The sequence below is a fragment of the Aspergillus alliaceus genome (genome assembly GCF_009176365.1).
Source record: "Aspergillus alliaceus strain CBS 536.65 unplaced genomic scaffold BDW43scaffold_83, whole genome shotgun sequence".
Classification (NCBI taxonomy): domain Eukaryota; kingdom Fungi; phylum Ascomycota; class Eurotiomycetes; order Eurotiales; family Aspergillaceae; genus Aspergillus; species Aspergillus alliaceus.
This window is the reverse complement of record NW_022474766.1, coordinates 53121-71637: the sequence shown is the minus strand read 5'-3', so window position 1 is coordinate 71637 and position 18517 is coordinate 53121. Positions and strand designations below refer to the sequence as shown.

The 18517-nt window shown below is 47.6% G+C and overlaps 7 protein-coding genes across 7 annotated transcripts; 4 read left to right on the top strand and 3 right to left on the bottom strand.

The window, feature by feature from the left end:
• Positions 1-423: 423 nt before the first annotated feature.
• On the top strand, positions 424-1578 carry BDW43DRAFT_244617 (ubiquitin-like protein ATG12). The gene is made up of 3 exons (XM_032039720.1): positions 424-909; positions 1075-1274; positions 1365-1578. The coding sequence occupies exons 1-3, from the start codon at positions 636-638 to the stop codon at positions 1422-1424; spliced, it is 534 nt and encodes a 177-aa protein (XP_031894357.1). The 5' UTR covers positions 424-635; the 3' UTR covers positions 1425-1578.
• A 38-nt stretch (positions 1579-1616) lies between these two features.
• BDW43DRAFT_244421 (3-methyl-2-oxobutanoate hydroxymethyltransferase ECM31) lies at positions 1617-2981 on the bottom strand. The gene is made up of 2 exons (XM_032039717.1): positions 2411-2981; positions 1617-2349 (listed from the first exon to the last, which is right to left on the bottom strand). Exons 1-2 carry the CDS (start codon positions 2843-2845, stop codon positions 1732-1734), a joined length of 1053 nt encoding a protein of 350 aa, XP_031894356.1. The 5' UTR covers positions 2846-2981; the 3' UTR covers positions 1617-1731.
• Positions 2982-4234: 1253 nt separating this feature from the next.
• Positions 4235-6747, bottom strand: BDW43DRAFT_244416 (protein serine/threonine kinase activating protein nimO). Its single transcript, XM_032039716.1, has 4 exons — positions 6074-6747; positions 4554-5924; positions 4339-4501; positions 4235-4286 (listed from the first exon to the last, which is right to left on the bottom strand). The coding sequence occupies exons 1-3, from the start codon at positions 6584-6586 to the stop codon at positions 4385-4387; spliced, it is 2001 nt and encodes a 666-aa protein (XP_031894355.1). The 5' UTR covers positions 6587-6747; the 3' UTR covers positions 4235-4286; positions 4339-4384.
• A 512-nt stretch (positions 6748-7259) lies between these two features.
• On the bottom strand, positions 7260-9523 carry BDW43DRAFT_293885 (aminopeptidase P family protein). The gene is made up of 11 exons (XM_032043881.1): positions 9258-9523; positions 9037-9201; positions 8946-8978; positions 8764-8891; positions 8314-8706; positions 8223-8266; positions 8132-8165; positions 7859-8080; positions 7690-7808; positions 7513-7639; positions 7260-7406 (listed from the first exon to the last, which is right to left on the bottom strand). Exons 1-11 carry the CDS (start codon positions 9460-9462, stop codon positions 7377-7379), a joined length of 1500 nt encoding a protein of 499 aa, XP_031894354.1. The 5' UTR covers positions 9463-9523; the 3' UTR covers positions 7260-7376.
• A 139-nt stretch (positions 9524-9662) lies between these two features.
• Positions 9663-10855, top strand: BDW43DRAFT_293883 (pyridoxamine 5'-phosphate oxidase family protein). The gene is made up of 2 exons (XM_032043880.1): positions 9663-9978; positions 10031-10855. Exons 1-2 carry the CDS (start codon positions 9915-9917, stop codon positions 10765-10767), a joined length of 801 nt encoding a protein of 266 aa, XP_031894353.1. The 5' UTR covers positions 9663-9914; the 3' UTR covers positions 10768-10855.
• A 252-nt stretch (positions 10856-11107) lies between these two features.
• On the top strand, positions 11108-12427 carry BDW43DRAFT_293881 (SIR2 family NAD-dependent protein deacylase). The gene is made up of 2 exons (XM_032043879.1): positions 11108-11580; positions 11659-12427. Exons 1-2 carry the CDS (start codon positions 11250-11252, stop codon positions 12285-12287), a joined length of 960 nt encoding a protein of 319 aa, XP_031894352.1. The 5' UTR covers positions 11108-11249; the 3' UTR covers positions 12288-12427.
• Positions 12428-12586: 159 nt separating this feature from the next.
• Positions 12587-16489, top strand: BDW43DRAFT_244353 (putative SNF2 family helicase/ATPase). The gene is made up of 3 exons (XM_032039715.1): positions 12587-12663; positions 12748-15870; positions 15944-16489. The coding sequence occupies exons 2-3, from the start codon at positions 12901-12903 to the stop codon at positions 16367-16369; spliced, it is 3396 nt and encodes a 1131-aa protein (XP_031894351.1). The 5' UTR covers positions 12587-12663; positions 12748-12900; the 3' UTR covers positions 16370-16489.
• Positions 16490-18517: the final 2028 nt, after the last annotated feature.

The window sequence follows — 18517 nt, the reverse complement described above, 5'->3', positions numbered from 1 at the left end:
GTGTTCCTTGGGATTGTATGCATTCCGTACCTAAGGCACTAAGCAACAGGCTGCATTATGTCGCCTGCAGATGCGATCAGGTAGCAAGGTCATCTGGTGAGTGGATCGGGTAGACCTGTACTCTACATGTAACCCAAAATACGCACCATACAATTGTAGAAACCATACCTGTATCCGAATGGAAGCCCGATTACTTAGGCATTCTCTCATGATACAGACCTGTTTGAACCGAACACAGTATTGGTTGAGAAGTCAAACCATTCCAAGCTTATCCATGGTAGAGTTGATAGCGTATTTCGTCCAAACACTAGTGGTACGGCGTTATTGAACGGAGGTCCAGCTAATGATCTGCGGACTGCGAAACGGATCTCTTTTAGGGTTGGACTCCGCAGGACATCGCCCCTGTCGTGTCTTGATTGGTTCGACCTGGGCGATGACTGCCTGAGGCGTCCCGACGTCGTTTGGGTCTCCATTTGACTTAATCAACATCAACATCAACACTTCTCCCCGTCACCGCTATTATTATTGCAATCCTATCTTCACCTTCATAATCCTATTCGCTTCAACAACAAGGGGCTCCACTAACTAAACCATCCAACTTAGGAGCCCTTCCTCATCGTTTTTCTTTAATCATAATGGACCCCTCTTCTTCTCAGAACCCCGCCACCCAGAATTCCCCGAAACAGACACAGAATCCGTCCGGAGGCTCACGGATGAATATTAGCCATCGACCAGCCAGTCGGAAGCTAAGTCCAGACTCTTCGTCCAATAATAGGAATGCCCCTATTCCTGACGATGAGCACGGGGCAGATTTGCCCCTGACTATGTCCGCTTCGATGGTGCTAACTAGTCTCCCGCGCGATGCTCACCAAGCCCTGGCGGATGCGGAGGCCGTGGATACGGGGAAAGGTAAGCGCGATCTGTAGACCACTTAATTGTAACACCATTTCGGGTTTAAAAGACGGTAGCCAATGTGTTCATGATATTTGGGCCTTCCGGTCCTTTGAATCCGGGCTACTATCTATACCAAGTCCTCGTAAATACAAAGCATTTCCACATCTAACTCCTTAGCAGTTACAGTCCGTTTCCAGCCTCTAGCTTCAGCGCCCATACTGAAAAACAAAGTTTTCAAAATCAGTGCCTCGCAGAAATTTGAGACGGTCGTCAAATTTCTCAGAAAGAAGTTAGAATGCAAGGAGACGGACTCTGTCTTCTGCTATGTGAATAGTGTCTTCGCTCCTGGGCTAGATGAGGGCGTCGGAGGCTTATGGAGAGTAAGTTTATGACTTTTACTCCTTACACTTCTACTCTCTTCGATACTTTTAGGAATGATTTCAACTGTTGAATTAACATGTATCGTGTAGTGCTTTAAAGTTGACGAGCAATTAATTGTATCATACTCTATGACGCCTGCGTTCGGATGACGAGTTTGTAATGACCCTTGCCAACACACTGGGTTATGGTTATAACTTATGTCTAACGCGACGATCCCGAAAGTCATTTCAATGGAAAAGCTGATTGGGATTGAAATTTTTCAAAAATGAGCGGGAACATAGAGAACAGCCAGCTGGAATCTCCAACAACTAAACAGTCATGACAACATTGATGAGGTATCACAAAAAAACCATGCAGGCCATGAGAAATGCAAGCTATAATGTTCCAACGTCAGGAACAACAGATGCAACAGAAACCCCCCAGTACTTATAGATGGAAAGAGAATGTGGTCATCTATCAATTATCTAGTTTGTCAACTGTTTTCTCAAACTCCGCCAGCTCCTCCTTGGGGATGGGATAGGTGTACTCTTCCGAGGGATACGCCCGGGTCTTTACTTCATCGTGATATTGTTGGATGCCTTTGATGGCTTCACCCCAGACATCGGCGTACTTTTTAACGAACTTCGGGAGGAATCGACCGGGAGGGAAATTTCCAGTCATGTCAATCTGAACAAGAACTTGTCCGGAACACCCATTACCCGCCCCGATGCCGATTGTCGGGACGCGAAGTTTATTCGTGATAATTGAGGCGATTTCGGCAGGCACTGCTTCAAGAACCATCATAAAAGCTCCGGCTTCCTGCACAGCTAGAGCATCTTTCAAAAGCTTGAGAGCCCCGGCGGTAGATTTGCCTTGGACCCTGAAGCCTCCCAGGGCATTCTGGCGCTGAGGAGTGAGACCAATGTGACCGACGACAGGGATTCCAGCCTGCGTAATACGTTTGATTGTCGGCGCCATCTCCTCACCCCCTTCAAGCTTAATACCTTGCATACGGCCCTCCTTGATAATGCGAATAGCCGACTGCAAACCCTGTTCCGGAGACACCTCGTACGAACCCATCGGAAGATCCGCAATCTAGATATTCTCATAATCGTTAGTCAACAAGCAAGCCTAGTGGGGACTCTAATCCACGAACCGTGAAAGAACTCTTAGCAGCCCGCGCCACACTCCTGCAGTGCAGCAGCATCTCTTCCATGACCACCTCACTAGTATCCTCCATACCCAGAGCAACCATAGCCAAACTATCCCCGACTAAGATCATCTCCATCCCAGCAGCCTCCGCAACATGACCGCTGGGGAAATCATGGGCAGTAAGCATAGTAATCGGCTCGCCCTTCTTGTGTAGATTCCGTAATGTCTGTAGCGTCACCTTCTTCCTGGGGTTCACTGGCGCAGCCCCCAAGGGCGAATGGGAACTCTGTCGAATTGACTGTGCACATGGCGTCGGGGCACGGCTTACAACGGCCAAAAAAGGCGCAATCATCGAAGAATTCCCAGATCGAGCGACCATATTCCTTGTAACAGACCGCAGTGGCAGCATCAATTGAGCTGCAGTTCTAGAAGATGCCATGTTTGCAATGTGTAGAAGTACAAACGCAACTGATACAGAGTAATCGGGGACAATGATAAAAGGACAGGAGAGTGGTCCAGGTCCAGTGTAAACCAGAAAGAGGCAAAAAAAAAACACGGAACCAAAAGCGCCAATTCAATGTCTGGAATATTCAACCACGTATGGCGTCACTGCCCGTCAGAGAAGGGTTTCTATAAAAAGAGAAAGAAAATAAAGGGCAAAAAACAAAGAGATTTGCCTGCCCCCTCTATGTCCGGAGTGTTTATGTATGTACTACTCAGTAGGTCGGAAAAGTAGTAGACCAATCTGAGCCAAGAAAAAAGTGTCAATACTAGTATGGTTGTTCCTCGCCATTTTCACCGAGGCCCGTCGTTTATATAAAAGAGGACGTGCTGGTTTATGCGGCGTAGTCCGCAGAATCCCCAGACTTTGTTCCATTCTGCCGGATTTAGGGCTTGAGTTTTGTCAACTTTTGGTGGCGTACCCTCTGTACCGATTGGTTGGCGGAATGCAGGCTCCATATGTTCTTCCGCCGGATATTCAACTTCTTCCGGACCGAGTTTCACGGGAGGACCGAGGCTGTTTGGATGAGGTTTATTATTTTGTGATTTCCTACAGCAGAAAGCGTACGCAGGTCCCCCAAAAACATGAACTATGAAGGCAATACATTTCATTTATTGACCCGAGGACCACATAAGTCTAACATTAATGTTCGGGTCTAGCTTGGTCAAGCACTAGATAAAAAGTAGTAGGCTATGCCAGCTACCTAATGATACTCACGAGAAAGGAAAACTCCACCTCCACCTCAGGGCGTTCAACCCTTTCCGCCATGCAACCCCGTGAACGCATCCTCCCATTTGGCGCGACAAAAGAAAAGAGAACAAAGGAAAATGGTGTATAAAGAAGAAGAGGGTCAATAATTAATGAATCAGATGAATACCAATGCAATATTTCCTTCCGAGACAGCATGAAGTCTCTCGATGCGATGCATGTACTGAATGGTGAATGCTGTAGGGTAAATTAAGAAACAAAAAACTCCATGTCACCTACCTCCACGCCATTCACTCCTATCCATTTTTTTTCTTTTCTTCTTTTGCTTTCCCTTTGTTATCATGGTTTCCAAAGGTGGTCGCTGACAAGGCCGTTAGCTGTCGTTCGTCATCAAGTCCACAAGACAACAGTGATAATGCAGGTGACAATCCAAGGACGCCGGCCGAGTGAAAATGCAATCGACTATAAGATACAACAGACAGAAATCGCAAAAAAAAAAAAGAAGAAAGAAGAAATATGACAGTGAAAAAAAAGAAGCTCATTGAGGTTATAATGATGGAGAATGAGTGACGTGAAGCCAATATCAATCAATGCCAGTCGCTGCTCGGAGGGCAAATGATAGGAGGGCAAATTGCTTGTATGCAACTGTTACTAATATCGGACCTTTCAACTGCAAGAAACGGATTCAGCGTGGCCGAGGAAGCAATAGAGTTGCTTTGTACATGTACTTCGTTTTGGTTTGTTGAAGCCTAAGCACAGTAAGATACGCTAAGCATATTCATATTCATCCTTCAGTGGCCGCTGTAACTGAAAAAGTAACGAGTCTAATTCTGCCCAGTTTGCGGTGTTCATTGCAAACTTGCGGTGTTTCCTAGTCATGATATGCTGCAACACAAGTTAATACTTTGCTACCTATTCACTCCTGATAGCGACTTACCTCGTCAAAGTCGTCAAATTTATCCCTGCAATTCTCGCAGTAGCCTGGTTTCGGATCCCTCCTCCTCTCCTTTTTCTTTTGACAGGTAACTTTTCGCAAACTGTTTCGCTGTTTGCCAGCATCATTGCTCTCCGACTGGGTGGTTTCCTCCTCAATCACGTTTCCAAGTTTCTCAGGGGGATCTAACTTGCACTGTCGGTTGCCGTGGCTCTTCGTCATCTTAAGCGCTGTCGACATGTCCGCAGCGCGGTATGATAAAGGCCCCGTGCCAGTTGAGAGCCCTCCATTGCTTTTCTCCAGGACTTTTCGCTTTAATTCATGGACCTCTTTGCTGATACCAGCCTTTGCGCCAGGCGCCGCGGCAGTAGACGACACCATCTGGGAACGGATAGCAGAGGTGATATTTGATGGCTGCATACCAGACGCTGCAGGTTCACGACCACCAGTATAGAAACGTCCACCACAGTTGAGTGGAGGAGGAACAAAGCTTTCGGAGCTCTTTCTTGGTGATATCGGTCGAGTTGGCTGTATCTCCTGCATTTCTGGTTGCTTGGAATGAGACACAGCCTCTTCATGAATACTTGGAGGACTGTGCTCTTTTTTCGGTGCACGATCAGCTACCTTCTCAATGACATATTCGGGGGCGTTTGGTCTGGGGGCCTGTGTCTCTTGGGCTGGCTTGGAAGCAACTGTTTTCTGTTTCTCTTGACGGGGCCGTTGCCGTTCCAGATCTTTCTTCGTGAGAGGTTCGTCGATGAATGGGCATTTCCCCAGTGGAGCACTTCTGAATTGCGGCCAGATACCGTCTTGCCGTCTTACGACTTTTGGGTACTCTCGAACCATAACAGGCCTCGTCTTTTCGTCCATGTCGTGAACATAGATGAATGGACCTTTGAACATGACCAGATCCTTTAATACGGATAGAGGGTTACGATCGGAGGAGCCATTGAGCTCGTTTTGAAGAACTTGGGAAAGGTCTGCCTCGCCTCTGCCCCGAGAGTGTCCACCACCGGCATGATTATTGCGGGTTGAATGGCCACCGTGACCACCAATATCTCCATCATTGATCGTGGCAATCATTCGCTGGAGTTTCTCAATGGCCCATATTTTCATTCCCATCTGACGAGCTCTATGCAAGACATCCATATTGCTCTGCTCACGTCGTGCTTCATTCTTCAGTGACATATGGAGGTGTGCATCGGGATTCTTCTCGAGTAATGAAGGGTTCACGGTCTGTGGGGCGCCATCTGCAGTAGTCTGGTCTACTGATACCGCATTAGCCTCCGCTGGGCTTGTCACGTCAGTTTCCGGCGGTATAGGGCGCGACGTAACAACGTGCGTCACTAAACGCGAAAAGAATTTTTCCTCACGCTATGAATTATTGTTAGTATTGTGATAGACAGCTACGCATGAAGTGATGGGCCTAGTGACCACACCAGCTAGAACATTCCCTCCCTTCTCTTGTGGCCGCAGCGCAAGGTGGAGTCACGATGAGCAGAGAACAAGGTAGGTCCACTTACGGCTCCCAATGCAAGAACTTGTCGCGAACACTTGCTGCGCAGCTCCTCCGGAATACTGTCAAAATAAAAGACAAATTGGGGGAAGGCCTTCCGATAATGTCTTTGCCATTGCCTTATGGAATCGATGGTTTCCGCGGATGGTCTCTCATGTCTCGATGCTCTAAGCTGAGGCTGTCTTTCTTTATCCCTTACAGCGACCAGCTTTCTCTCGAAAGCACTTGGTTGAGTATTATTCGGACGACGTGCGAACAACTTGGAATCCGGATTTTGAAAAGAAGGTCTGGTACGGGTTGGTGACCGAGCATCCCCTTCAACCCCATCAACTACCTGCTTCTTGGGCGGTGGTTGGCCATAAGAAATATCTAGTGGTGCATGTGTCGTTCGAGGGCGTTTGGCAGGCACGAGGCCCGCCCTATGGGGGGAGTTAGTAGCATTCGGCACGTTTGCGAGTGGTCGGCGAGTCGACATGTTCAGAGAGGTCTGCGGCGAAGGTGGTATGAATACTGCTGCCATATGGTAACAATACACGAAGCAGAGTAAGAGTTTATTAGCTGTTGGTCAAGATGCCCGTAAAAGAGGGGTACTCCAGGCCCAGCACGCGATGAACTACACGTCTCGAAGACTGAATTACAAAGACGCCATTGTTCACACGAGATAAGACACCAATGGGGTAGGGAGCGTGGCGGTTGAAGGTTAAGACAAGACGAAGACCTGTTTCCTCTGAGAGGAGATGATTGACAGGTACCGTCAAGTCAAAAGGACATGGGAGGGTGGAGTGGAGGTTCGAGGTGAAAAGAGGCTGTAAAGTGATGGGAGTGGAAGAGGATTAAGCGTGTCAGGGAAGGTTAGTGGAGCCCGTACGGTACGGGCAGTTTGTTTTGGCTTGCTCGGGATGTGCGCCGGACAACCAACAGGGCGTCGCGCGAGGTATGAAAACCTCGCTGAAGTATTCCATAAATTCATATCATTCAAATTTCTCTTTCCCCACCGTGCTTTTTCTTTTCTTTTCTTTTTTTTTTTTTAAAGCCCCTTCCAGCATTGGCATGAACCTCGTAGAATTTGAATGAGTTGTCTCCAACTCTTCTCCGGCTTGCTTTTGTGTTTAGTTTTCTCTAGTTAGTGGTGTATCAGATCGTAATTTAATCTTTCGGAGGGGTTTCTTTACAAGCATTTACCCCAAAAATGGGCCAAAGGTAAGAGCAGCTATTTTCATACTCTACAACTCCCCTTTATGCTAGGTCACTCCTATGGTACATACATTCATATACAGTGGGTATCTATCCAGTACAGTTTCCTACTCACTTTATCCCCGAAGGGCTTCGATATCGTCAACCTACAAATATGGAATGTTAGCATAGGACTTGTGTTAACTCAGCCATGCGACCAACAAGAAGGCACAATAACAAAGAAATCCAGAGAGGTCAAAGTGTAGATCTTACTTCCTTCACTGCCTCGGTGGTAAGCACAATAGGATTCTCGTCCCCAACACAGACGCTGTCCTCGATACGGATTCCGATGCCCCGGAACTTCTCAGGAAATCTGTCACTGTCGGGAACGTAAATACCGCTTGAAGCAATTAGCAGGGGGAGGAAAAGTGGCAGGAGTCAAGCACATACGGCTCGATAGTAATACATTGGCTGGCCTTCAAGTTATAACCACGAGAATAACCGGGACAGTCATGGACGTCCAGCCCTACGTAGTGGCCCAAATGGTGAGGGAACAGAATCCCCATTGTCTATATACGTCAATATCAATTTGAGCAATACAAAAACCAGGGAACCTTACACTTCCTGAAACATCAAACCCGAGCTGTTGCAGCTCATCTCGAAGACCGTTCTCTGCGATTGTGTGCAGTTTGTCCAGAGAAACGTTTGCGTTCTCCCTGCAAAGGGACACACAAGTACGCTGCACGTTTAAAACTGCATTATACAAGTCGCGCTGAGGATCGGAGAACTTGCCGTTAACGGGCCAGGTTCTCGTAATGTCAGAGATGTAAGTTCCCATTTCCTATTGAGCGGTAAGCATGAGTTACAGTCCACAGATTCAAGATATACGTACTCCACCCCCATCGACCAGTACCATGTCTCCATCCCTAAGTAGTCATATGTCAGCCAATTTCGAACGAAATGGAAGGCATTTGATGTATTACCTCAAGACGTCATCATTTCTCGTGTAATGGATGCTTAAAGCATTCTAGAGGGTATTAGTCTCGCTCTACTAAGTCACCAAACGGCACATACAGAACCGCCAGCAACAACAGGCACAAAGGCACTTGTGTCGCAGCCCTTTACTTTGAGATTGTACTCCAAAAATGATGTTAGGTCCTTCTCTCGGGTAAACGTTTGCCTCATGGATTCCGTGAAAGCTCTTCCAGAAGCCTGGCCGACTCGACGCAACTGCACAACTTCGTCCTCGCTCTTGAACACTCTCATTTCATTCAAGATGTGTCGTAACGGCTTGACCTTACTGTGGTCAACGATCTTTTTCAGCTGCTCAGATGTACCGGAGGGTCCGTATAGGTATCGATGCAAGGAGGATCTACCCGGATTAAATGCCGGGATGTCCGTAAAGATCTCCGTAGCACCAGAAAGAATAGGGGGGAGTATATCCCCAATGCGTTCTATATCACCTGTCTAGAATTGGAACATCAGCTATGCCCTAAAGAATAGTAGGAAGTGTAGTTATTTTACTTCATCAGCATTAAAGACATCAATTGCAGCGCGCGTGCCTGATCGAGCTCCATCCCAAAGCTCAGCTTTCGCATCTTTCTCCCGCACATAGAGGTGAAAAAGGTGATTATCTCCGGAGCCATCATTTCCTACAATCATATGAGTCTTACTATTATAGCCTCATTTAGGAATGTAGCACTTACCAATTATAGCCAGCGCATTGGGTTCATCAAAACCTATTCAATGGAAGAACAGTAAGTCTTTATTCCTCATCCAAACACGATCATCACCAACCTGTGAGGTAAAAGAAGTTGGAGTCTTGTCGGTATTCGTTAAAGATACCCGACGCGCGATATGTGACCTCCGCAGCGCTCAACACCGCAATTGCATGTTTTGGTAGTCGGTTTGCGAGTCGCGAACGACGATGAGCATACTCGAGCGCAGTGATCCCAGGTGTTACTTATTCAAGAGTCAATACTTCTGGCCAGTGCTCCTAATATTTGTCATATACACACGTTCTCCAGGATTGAGTATATGAGGATGTGTCTCGTGTAATGGTTGGCCGAATTTAAGATCTGCGGCGGAGATAGAGGCGTATGCGCGACGAAGGGTTGGGCGTGACTGGAGCGCCGGACGGTTAACGCTTTTAAGGGAGATGCGCGACGTGGAACAGCGTAGGCGACGAGGCCATTGGCGGGTGAATAATGTGCATGTCGACATGCTTGCTGGATTGTCTTTGAGAGCAGCTGATTCCAAACAGCCTGAAATTCAGGTTTATCTGGTTCAGGTAAAGTCATCGCCCAGCACACTCGGTCAGAAGCTCCGACGCCCTTTCAGTGGGTCCATGATGCCTTAGGCCTCCACAGCACTATATCTCGGTGCGTTTAGCCAATCATTCTCCAGTAATTTAACATCTCTCCTCTACATGTCCTCCCCAGTCCAGAGATAGATTGCGATGCTCAATAAGAATTCGCCGACAGCTTATCTCGGATCAGTGTATCCTATTGCGCTGGGAACATGGCTCGTATCGGTATAAAAGCACGTCATCTCTCGGCGATAGTTCAAGTTCTCCCCCATGCGCTAGGCGGAGAGACTTTAAATATATCTAACTCCCGTGGTGTATAAACGAAGACCTTCAACCCCAGAAGCCTTTATTACAAATATCCTGCAAAATGGGACGAACACTGACATACCCCAAGCGGTCCTCCAACACTGTCAATCGCTATAAACACCGAGGTAAGGTTCAGGAAATATATATTACGGCGTTCTTATACTAAGATTCCTCTAGCTACTTATGATCTAAAAGCAATCCATTCCATCATCAATTCAAGCCAGGTTCTCCATGTATCTTTTTCACCTGGACCCTCCGATCCTTTCCCGGCAATCTTGCCCATGATCGGGCAGATGGGATCGTTCGACTACCCATCGGCGAGCATTGACGAACCCCTAGACTGCTATCTCCATGGCTACGTCAGCTCACGGATTATGAATTTAGCCCGGGATTGTGAGGGAGACGGACTACCCATTTGCGTCGCTGCTAGTAGAGTAGATGGGTTAATCCTTTCCTTAACTCCGAATTCTCATAGTTATAACTATCGGTCCGCCGTTTTGCACGGATATGCCAAATTGGTCACTGACGAAGCTGAAAAGCTCTGGGCAATGGAATTGATTACGAATTCAGTGCTATCCGACCGTTGGAGCCATTCGCGGGTGCCTCCAGACAGTGCAGAGATGTCATCAACTGTGATATTGAAGGTCAAAGTTGTCGATGGGAGCGGCAAGATCCGAGACGGCGGTGTGTCAGATGAAAAGAAAGACAAGACGAATGATGAAGTTACCGGCCGCGTTTGGACTGGCGTTGTGCCCGTTTGGAAGACATTCGGAGAGCCCATTCCAAGTCCTGATAACAGGGTAACGGAAGTGCCTGATCATATCACCAGGTTTATTGCCGCTAGAAATGATCAAAATCGGAGATATGCACAGGAGGCAGTCAAAGTTACACTTCCTGTTGAGGAGCAGCATTAGACTACGCTCTTGATTCTTCTTTTGCTTTTTTTTTCACCGTATTATCTTATGGTTCAACGATAGTTACAGATAGTAACCAATATATCTCTGAAGCTTATGACCATTCAGGACGCCTCAAAACTTCTTCAGAGCACTCAAAACCCTTTAACAAGGTCTAGCATAATCTCTGGAGTCCACCCCCTTACTGCATGGCTATCTTGTATATGTATTAGCATTTGGTCTAGAAGGTCTTAGTTTTAGAACCACAGCTTATGACTCAAATGCCACGCACCTCCGACATCGAAAACGTCATATTTAAACCCATACCATCAACAAATGTAAGCTGACTAGTACTCAACTTTCTTCCTCCTCCACTGAGCTTAAGGGGCCGTCCTATGAAAACTACTGATATCTATGTAATTACTCATTATTTATATTTAATAGACTGATATTTCGCATGGTACAGCGCAACGTTCTTCAACAGTTATTGCCAGCACCCCACCATGGCTGCATCCACCATCCCGGCAGCTGATCTCAGAACATTTTCAGAATATTTAAAAGGATGCAAGCGCATACTCGCACTTCTAGGAGCTGGTATCTCCGCCTCATCGGGACTTCCTACCTTTCGGGGAGCTGGAGGTCTATGGCGATCCTACGATGCGACTGACCTGGCAACGCCCGAAGCGTTCGAAGCCAATCCAGACCTGGTGTGGCAGTTCTATAGTTATCGGAGGCATATGGCACTAAAAGCACAACCGAATCGCGCACACCGTGCGCTGGCAGAGCTCGCTAAGAGGAATAAAAACTTCGTTACCTTGTCGCAAAATGTCGATGGTAAGTCTGACCTTCACAACGTCGCCAATCACTATTTCGCATAATTACATAATCACGGGTTAATGAACTCAACGATAGGCCTCTCGCAGCGAGCAGACCATCCGTTATCTCAGCTTCACCTCCTCCATGGTTCCCTTTTCACTGTCAAATGCACGTCCTTCTACTGCAGTTATTCCCGTGAGAACGACTTCACTGATCCAATCGTTCCTGCTCTCGCGATACCGAAGAATGCTCGAGGGCCCGAGCAATCAGCGGGTGATAAGACAGGCGAGGAAGCTTCGAAGACCTTAAGCGGCGCATTAAGGGCATGGGAAGGTGAAGAAGTTGACATTTCTGATGACCGGGTTCCTCTTACCCCGCTGAGCCCTGACGTCCTTCCACATTGTCCAGAGTGCAAAGATGGACTCCTTCGGCCCGGGGTGGTATGGTTCGGAGAGAGCCTGCCATTACATACTCTTGACAGGGTGGATAGCTGGATGAAATCTGGTCCTGTTGACCTGATATTAGTGATTGGTACAAGCTCAAGAGTGTACCCTGCTGCAGGCTATGTTGATAAGGCTCGGGCGAGGGGCGCTAGAGTTGCGGTAGTTAATATGGATCGGAACGATGTAGGGTCTTCAGGATTGAAACCAGGCGATTGGTTCTTCCAAGGTGATGCTGGTGCCATCGTTCCAGAGCTTTTGAAGGAAGTCATTGGGGAGATCTGATCGACATTATGGGGCCTGATTGTTCACTAAACTAAAAATAGACAGATAGGATTCGGCGATAGCTAAATATATACATGCCTGAAGACCAGGAAATGCTTAATCTAATAGTAGACTTTGAAAAGTGGCTCGAGCTCTCAAACAGTTTTGACTCTTTCGTTGGTCATTGACTGCCCTGTCATTGCCAGGGCGGGCTGGTTGCCGGGGCAAAGCTTTGCCCAAACAAAATTAGCGGGATTAGCGCTATCGATAAATGTGGCATGGCGGCACTAAACAATATTTGTAGCCTCAAACACCATCTTCTCTGGCAAATCCACCCCACTCAGTCAACTTTAAGAGATCCTTAATGGCATGAGCGACTTTCTGAGCTCTAATCGCGGTATGCGAATGAAAAGTACTCGAATGGAGGATTCCTCCGGACGGTTGGAGAGTCATGCTAATCATTTGCTATTCATATGGCCAGGTCTAGAAATGCTTAAAAGAACTGCGCATAAGTGAAACAATATATCTATCTTCACTCGCACCTTACGGGTTCCAACATAATATTATCCAAGCCTATATCAACAGATTACCTATCTAGAACCCTTGGAGGAAGCCCCTCCAACGACTATCCAAAATGGCCAAAGAAAGTGAAAATCCGTTAAATCAAACCACCCCGCGCAAGCCGAACGAACAACCCCACCGTCATATTTCCCAGCAGCCAGAATTTGGGAAACCCTCACCATTAGGCGCGGGGCATCCTCAAAACCGCCAATCCAATCACCCTTTCAACATCCCTAAGCAGAACAGGCCTCGGCCGGAGCACCATAGACCTCACCCACAGCAGCGACCAGGTGCACCTTTCCATGGCCACCGGCCTCCTGCGACGCCGGGGGGTGCAATATCAACCCCCAAACGCGGCGAGCCCTTTGACCCTTTCAAACCTGTTCGACCGTCGGCCTACAACGACTCCCGGTTTTCTCGCCCTGTTAACGATGATGTTGTTGAGATCAAGCGCCCTGAAAATTTCACTTTCAACACACCTCGGGCTCCTAAGACCTTTTTCGCGTCGAAGCCATCTGCGATCAAAATGACGAACGCGTCCAAGAACCTGCGGAACTTCGTCGATCTGACTGGGGAGGGCAGCTTCACGCCCGGTTCCCGACCTCGCAATGTTGGCTTCGGCTCGATGGATGTAAATGGTTATGTTGACACAGCTAAGGCAAATGAAAATATCAAGGCTCTTTTAGAGGGAGCATTTGAGGACGAAGATGAAAAGCAGCACCCAAAAACAAAGAACAAGAAGAACAAGAGCAAGAAGAACAAGGGTAAAAACAAGAAGGCCGAGAATCAAAAGGAAGAAAAGAAGGACAGTTCCGACATAGATGATCTAGCCGCGCAACTACAGGAGGTTACTGTTAACGAGTCCAGCGCTGATGGTAGTGATGCGGATAATGTGGAGATAAAAGTCGTCCAATCCAGCGAGAAGAGTACCCATACAACAGCGACTGGTGAACATAGTGAACATGATGTTACTGGAGACATTGGATCGGAAAACGATGATGATGACGAAGAAGAGGAAGACGAAGATGACGGTACAGTAGAAGGCTTGAAGGTCAAATTGCTGCCTCATCAACGAGAGGGAGTAAATTGGATGCGGGACAAAGAGATTGGTAATAGCAAGAATAAGGGTGTACTTCCGAAAGGCGGGATTCTTGCAGACGACATGGGTCTTGGAAAGACTGTCCAAGCTATCACCCTGATGCTAACAAACCGGAAACCGAAAGATGGACGCCGACGAATTGTTGACGAAGATGAGTGTATCAATACCCCTGAAGCCGAACGAGACAATGATGACTTGAGACTACCCCCTGGTTTGAGCAAGTCTACTTTGGTTGTTGCTCCCTTGGCACTAATCAAACAGTGGGAGTCCGAAATCCTTGATAAGGTTGAAACATCCCACAAACTTCGTGTATGCGTTTACCACGGGAACACTCGAACAAAGGCTGGAGACAATCTTGGCGATTATGATGTTGTGATCACCACGTATGGCACTTTAACGTCCGAACATGGAGCCATCGACAAGAGCAATAAGAAATCGGGCATCTTCTCCGTCTACTGGTACCGGATCATCTTGGATGAAGCCCACACTATTAAGAATCGAAACGCAAAGGCAACTCAATCTGCCTGCGCTTTAGATGCTGAGTATAGATGGTGCTTGACTGGAACTCCTATGCAGAACAATCTCGATGAGTTGCAAAGCTTGATCAAATTTCTCCGAATTAAACCCTATAACGATCTTGCGGCCTGGAAGGAACAGATCACTAAACCTCTAGCCAATGGCCGCGGGGCCCTCGCAATCGAACGTTTGCAGGTCGTTCTGAAGGCTTTCATGAAGCGACGCACTAAGGATGTCCTGAAGCTCAACAACAACCTCAAACCCAAAGACGTAGCTTCGGGTGGAGAACAGAAAAAGTCACCAGGCTTCCATATTGTCAAACGAGAGGTGATCAAGGTCTCTGCAGAGTTCACGCCGGGTGAACTGAACTTTTACAAACGCCTCGAGCAGCGAACTGATAATAGCCTCGAAAAGATGATGGGTGGTTCCAAACTCGACTACGCTGGAGCATTGGTGCTACTATTGCGTCTCCGACAGTCCTGTAACCATCCAGACTTAGTGAAAAGTGATCTTGCTAAAGATAAAGACATCCTTCTGCAAAACGGCACCTCGGGAAGCCAGCCCGCAGCTGGGAAACAGGATGATTTGGACAGTATGGCAGATCTTTTCGGCGCTCTCAGTGTTGTCTCAAAGAAATGTGACATCTGCCAAGCTGAGTTGAGCCAGAAGGAGGCGAAAGGTGGTGCTAGCAGGTGCGATGAGTGTGAGACTGATCTGAATATTAATTTTGCTGGCAGCCAAAGTAGAAAGGAGTACTCTTCAAAAGAAGATGTGGTGGACCTTACACGGTCGCCCTCTAACCGGCGCTCCGAGGTTCAACATGCACGATCACGAAAGAATAGAAAGATAGTCATGGATAGCGACGACGACGAAGATGATGGCGAGTGGATTGTTCCCGAAGATCAGCGTACAGTGCCAGATCTTGGAAAGGCTGGGGGCTCTGATGATGAAGATGCAGAAGGCGGTGGTCGATGGCTCGGTTCAGACGATTCTGAGACTGACTCTGACGATGAAGCTGTCCCCGAATCACCAACTCGCAATCGTATAGGTGGCAGAAAGCAGAATAGTGAATCGGATGAGGACGATATATATTTGAATCCTAGTGATGGAGATAATCAGCTGCTACCTTCAACAAAGGTCCGACATCTCATGAGAATCCTTAGGAGGGAATCCGCAGACCACAAATTCATCGTCTTCTCGGTCTTTACGTCAATGTTGGACAAGATTGAACCGTTCCTCCAGCGCACTGGAATTGGATTTGCACGTTATGATGGTGGCATGCGAAACGATCTCCGAGAGGCTAGCCTCAACAGATTAAGGAACAATAGTGCGACGAGGGTTTTACTTTGTAGTTTGCGGGCTGGTGCACTGGGTCTTAACCTGACTGCGGCCAGTCGGGTGGTCATCTTGGAGCCGTTCTGGAATCCTGTGAGTTCTTTTGCACGGCGCAACAATTTCAAGTCTACAGCTCTAACTAACTTTGATTTTTTCTTGTACGTAGTTCGTCGAAGAACAGGCAATTGATCGTGTCCATCGCCTAAACCAAACAGTCGATGTCAAAATCTATAAGCTCATTGTTAAGGATACAGTTGAAGAGCGAATTATTGATCTTCAGGAGCGCAAGCGAGAGCTTGCCAATGTCACTATCGAGGGCAAGACCGCTGCAGCCAAACTTACCATGAACGACATGATGGCCCTCTTTGGTCGGGATGCGGAATCACGCTTCACGGGCGAACGTGGCAACATCGACCTCGTACAATCAACGAGATTATTAAGCTCTGCCGATGAAAACAACTGCTCAGGCTCTCAGTCCTTTGAGAGACCGACGGCACAGACATCACACTCCCGCTCACGCGATCGAAACCGACAGCCAGAGAAACGTGCAGTCCCCAGAGCTGAAGATTCGGTCTTCGGACGACGTTGGTAACTGGACGGACAGTATTTTTTGTGGCTTACAGATGTACGACGAGGAGCACAGGATATACGAGGCAATTGCATACGGGGACAAATTGGATTTACAGCGTTCACATAAATACCTTCAAGTCAGAGAAATTTCGGGATCTTACTGGAGCTTTTCGTGGCGTATAAATGATCTAGACACGTATATTACTTCATGAACATTCCATTACTCTCCGCGGCCGGTTCGAAGACTTTTATCAGGTTAGAGCTGTATCGCCAAACTGGACATACACTTTTCGAGTTGCATTGTAGGTATCACCGGGCCCATTCATGCGCAGCATTTGTTGTGAAAAGTACTACAAAGAGAGCAGGGTGCATAGCAACAAATTTCAAGCATCAGACCTCAGTGGACAATGTAGATGAGCGTGACGGATACTTACATGGATATCCTGTCCAGATAACTCGAGAAGGAATCCAAGTTTCCCAAGTCTCCGATTAGCCCCCAGATCAATGTATTGACTTTGTCGTATCTAGTCACACGGACAGGTAGCTCCATGCAAACTATATTTGAGGTGTACAGGGTGCACATTGGTTAAATAAAAACCATGTCAGCCTCAGTCTTTCGACCGCCACTTCATCCCAACTATTACTCTGTCGTGGAATGGTTCATGCATCATGCGCGTCACTCCTCAACTTTTTGCTCAAATCGCCACACTGTGCCTGATAGGCATAGTACCAGCTGATACCTAGTCCAGTTCTGAACTTGTCCCCTCCGTGTCCGACCAGCCTGAGATTCTCGATCGTGATGTGGCCTTATAGGAGGCGGACCCTCAGGCACATATGCCGCTATCCGCCTGCGACAGATGAAAAGGTGAGTTGCTATCGTTGACAAACAAGAGGGACATGGGGGTCATTCGAATACTTACTTTGGCCCTGCAACTGGGATCCCAGTAGGATACGGTGTGGTGTCCTATCACAACAAAAGCGTGGTGACTGACTACTTCGCTCACTTCAAAGGTTTATCAGGTAATAGAGATCTTCCCTATCAACCAATCCGAGAATGTGGACTTTACAACTGGGGAACTGATTGTTACAACACGAATCACCATTCCGAGCGAGGACCCTGAGATTAGGACTGCAACGGAGAACTACATGGCGCAGTTAGCGAAGTACCCGTTCCTGAAAATGAATACTATCATCACCCTGTACCCGAAGATCTCCTCTTCCCTTTTTAGGACTTTGTGACCAAGTACAATATAGGCGCCATTGTTCCTCTTATTGGAGGGTATACCTACGGTTTTGGGGACCCCTTCCTGGGACAACGCTATATACGCTGAAGACGTTCTCTCTCGAAGTCATTCATGGATTCCAAAACGGCTTCTCACCCATGCATCGCATAGAAGTAGCGAATTGTATAAAGCTGCAGTGAAAAAACTGGGCAGTGATGTGCTTTACCGGAGTGCTGTCATCAGCGCCAAGCGAGGACACAACGGGAAATCAGATTCAAATTATATCCTAGCCCAAACCCCACCAGGACAGAAGCTCATTCGTGCAAAGAAAATCCTCATCATGATTCTACAGACAATAAAAAGCCTCGCACCCTTCAAACTTTTGGCAAAACCGAAGAGGCAATCTTCGCGCAGTTCACCGTCAACTTTTACTAGACAAGCGTGATAAGGGATATCTACCATAATGTATCTGGCATCAACAATCGCGCATACAACACACCCCACAGTCCTCCCATCCTACCCAGAGTCTATTCCTTGATCAATACTCGAGTGCCTGACTTGAACTGGGTAGTATACGGCAGCGCCACATTCATGCGCGACGAGGAAGTGAAAAGGGCTATCATAGATAGTCTCTTCCGGATTCAAGACGCCGGCGTCACTGTGACAGAGCCTGAGATTGTTGCATTCGCTTCGCATTCCTCCTATGAGCTTACTGTGCCTGTGGAGGCGGTCAGGGCCGGGTTCTATAGGCACTTAGATGCGCTTCAGGGACATCGCGGGACGTACTATACTGGTCCGCCTTGACGGCACACGAGAGTCATCTCATTTGGGGATTTACAGAGGAATTGCTGATCCATCATTTTATTTGACCGGGGTATCCTTCTTGGTCTGCTAATTCTTGTGATGCCTCGATAGTTAGTGGGCGAACATTGTTTTGTTGTGGTTGC

Excerpts from the sequence above, each read along its gene's own strand:
- BDW43DRAFT_244421 (XM_032039717.1), bottom strand. The coding sequence starts at position 2,845 with ATGGCATCTTCTAGAACTGCAGCTCAATTGATGCTGCCACTGCGGTCT. Across the intron at positions 2,350-2,410 it reads CTGCTAAGAGTTCTTTCACG|ATTGCGGATCTTCCGATGGG; the intron begins GTTCGTGGATTA and ends GAGAATATCTAG.
- BDW43DRAFT_244353 (XM_032039715.1), top strand. The coding sequence starts at position 12,901 with ATGGCCAAAGAAAGTGAAAATCCGTTAAATCAAACCACCCCGCGCAAG. Across the intron at positions 15,871-15,943 it reads TGGAGCCGTTCTGGAATCCT|TTCGTCGAAGAACAGGCAAT; the intron begins GTGAGTTCTTTT and ends TCTTGTACGTAG.
- BDW43DRAFT_244416 (XM_032039716.1), bottom strand. The coding sequence starts at position 6,586 with ATGGCAGCAGTATTCATACCACCTTCGCCGCAGACCTCTCTGAACATG. Across the intron at positions 5,925-6,073 it reads AAGTTCTTGCATTGGGAGCC|CGTGAGGAAAAATTCTTTTC; the intron begins GTAAGTGGACCT and ends AATAATTCATAG. Across the intron at positions 4,502-4,553 it reads AATTTGACGACTTTGACGAG|CATATCATGACTAGGAAACA; the intron begins GTAAGTCGCTAT and ends CTTGTGTTGCAG.
- BDW43DRAFT_293885 (XM_032043881.1), bottom strand. The coding sequence starts at position 9,462 with ATGTCGACATGCACATTATTCACCCGCCAATGGCCTCGTCGCCTACGC. Across the intron at positions 8,892-8,945 it reads CAATGCGCTGGCTATAATTG|GAAATGATGGCTCCGGAGAT; the intron begins GTAAGTGCTACA and ends ATATGATTGTAG. Across the intron at positions 7,640-7,689 it reads CAATGTATTACTATCGAGCC|CGGTATTTACGTTCCCGACA; the intron begins GTATGTGCTTGA and ends AATTGCTTCAAG.
- BDW43DRAFT_293883 (XM_032043880.1), top strand. The coding sequence starts at position 9,915 with ATGGGACGAACACTGACATACCCCAAGCGGTCCTCCAACACTGTCAAT. Across the intron at positions 9,979-10,030 it reads CAATCGCTATAAACACCGAG|CTACTTATGATCTAAAAGCA; the intron begins GTAAGGTTCAGG and ends AGATTCCTCTAG.
- BDW43DRAFT_244617 (XM_032039720.1), top strand. The coding sequence starts at position 636 with ATGGACCCCTCTTCTTCTCAGAACCCCGCCACCCAGAATTCCCCGAAA. Across the intron at positions 910-1,074 it reads GGCCGTGGATACGGGGAAAG|TTACAGTCCGTTTCCAGCCT; the intron begins GTAAGCGCGATC and ends ACTCCTTAGCAG. Across the intron at positions 1,275-1,364 it reads GCGTCGGAGGCTTATGGAGA|TGCTTTAAAGTTGACGAGCA; the intron begins GTAAGTTTATGA and ends TGTATCGTGTAG.
- BDW43DRAFT_293881 (XM_032043879.1), top strand. The coding sequence starts at position 11,250 with ATGGCTGCATCCACCATCCCGGCAGCTGATCTCAGAACATTTTCAGAA. Across the intron at positions 11,581-11,658 it reads CTTGTCGCAAAATGTCGATG|GCCTCTCGCAGCGAGCAGAC; the intron begins GTAAGTCTGACC and ends ACTCAACGATAG.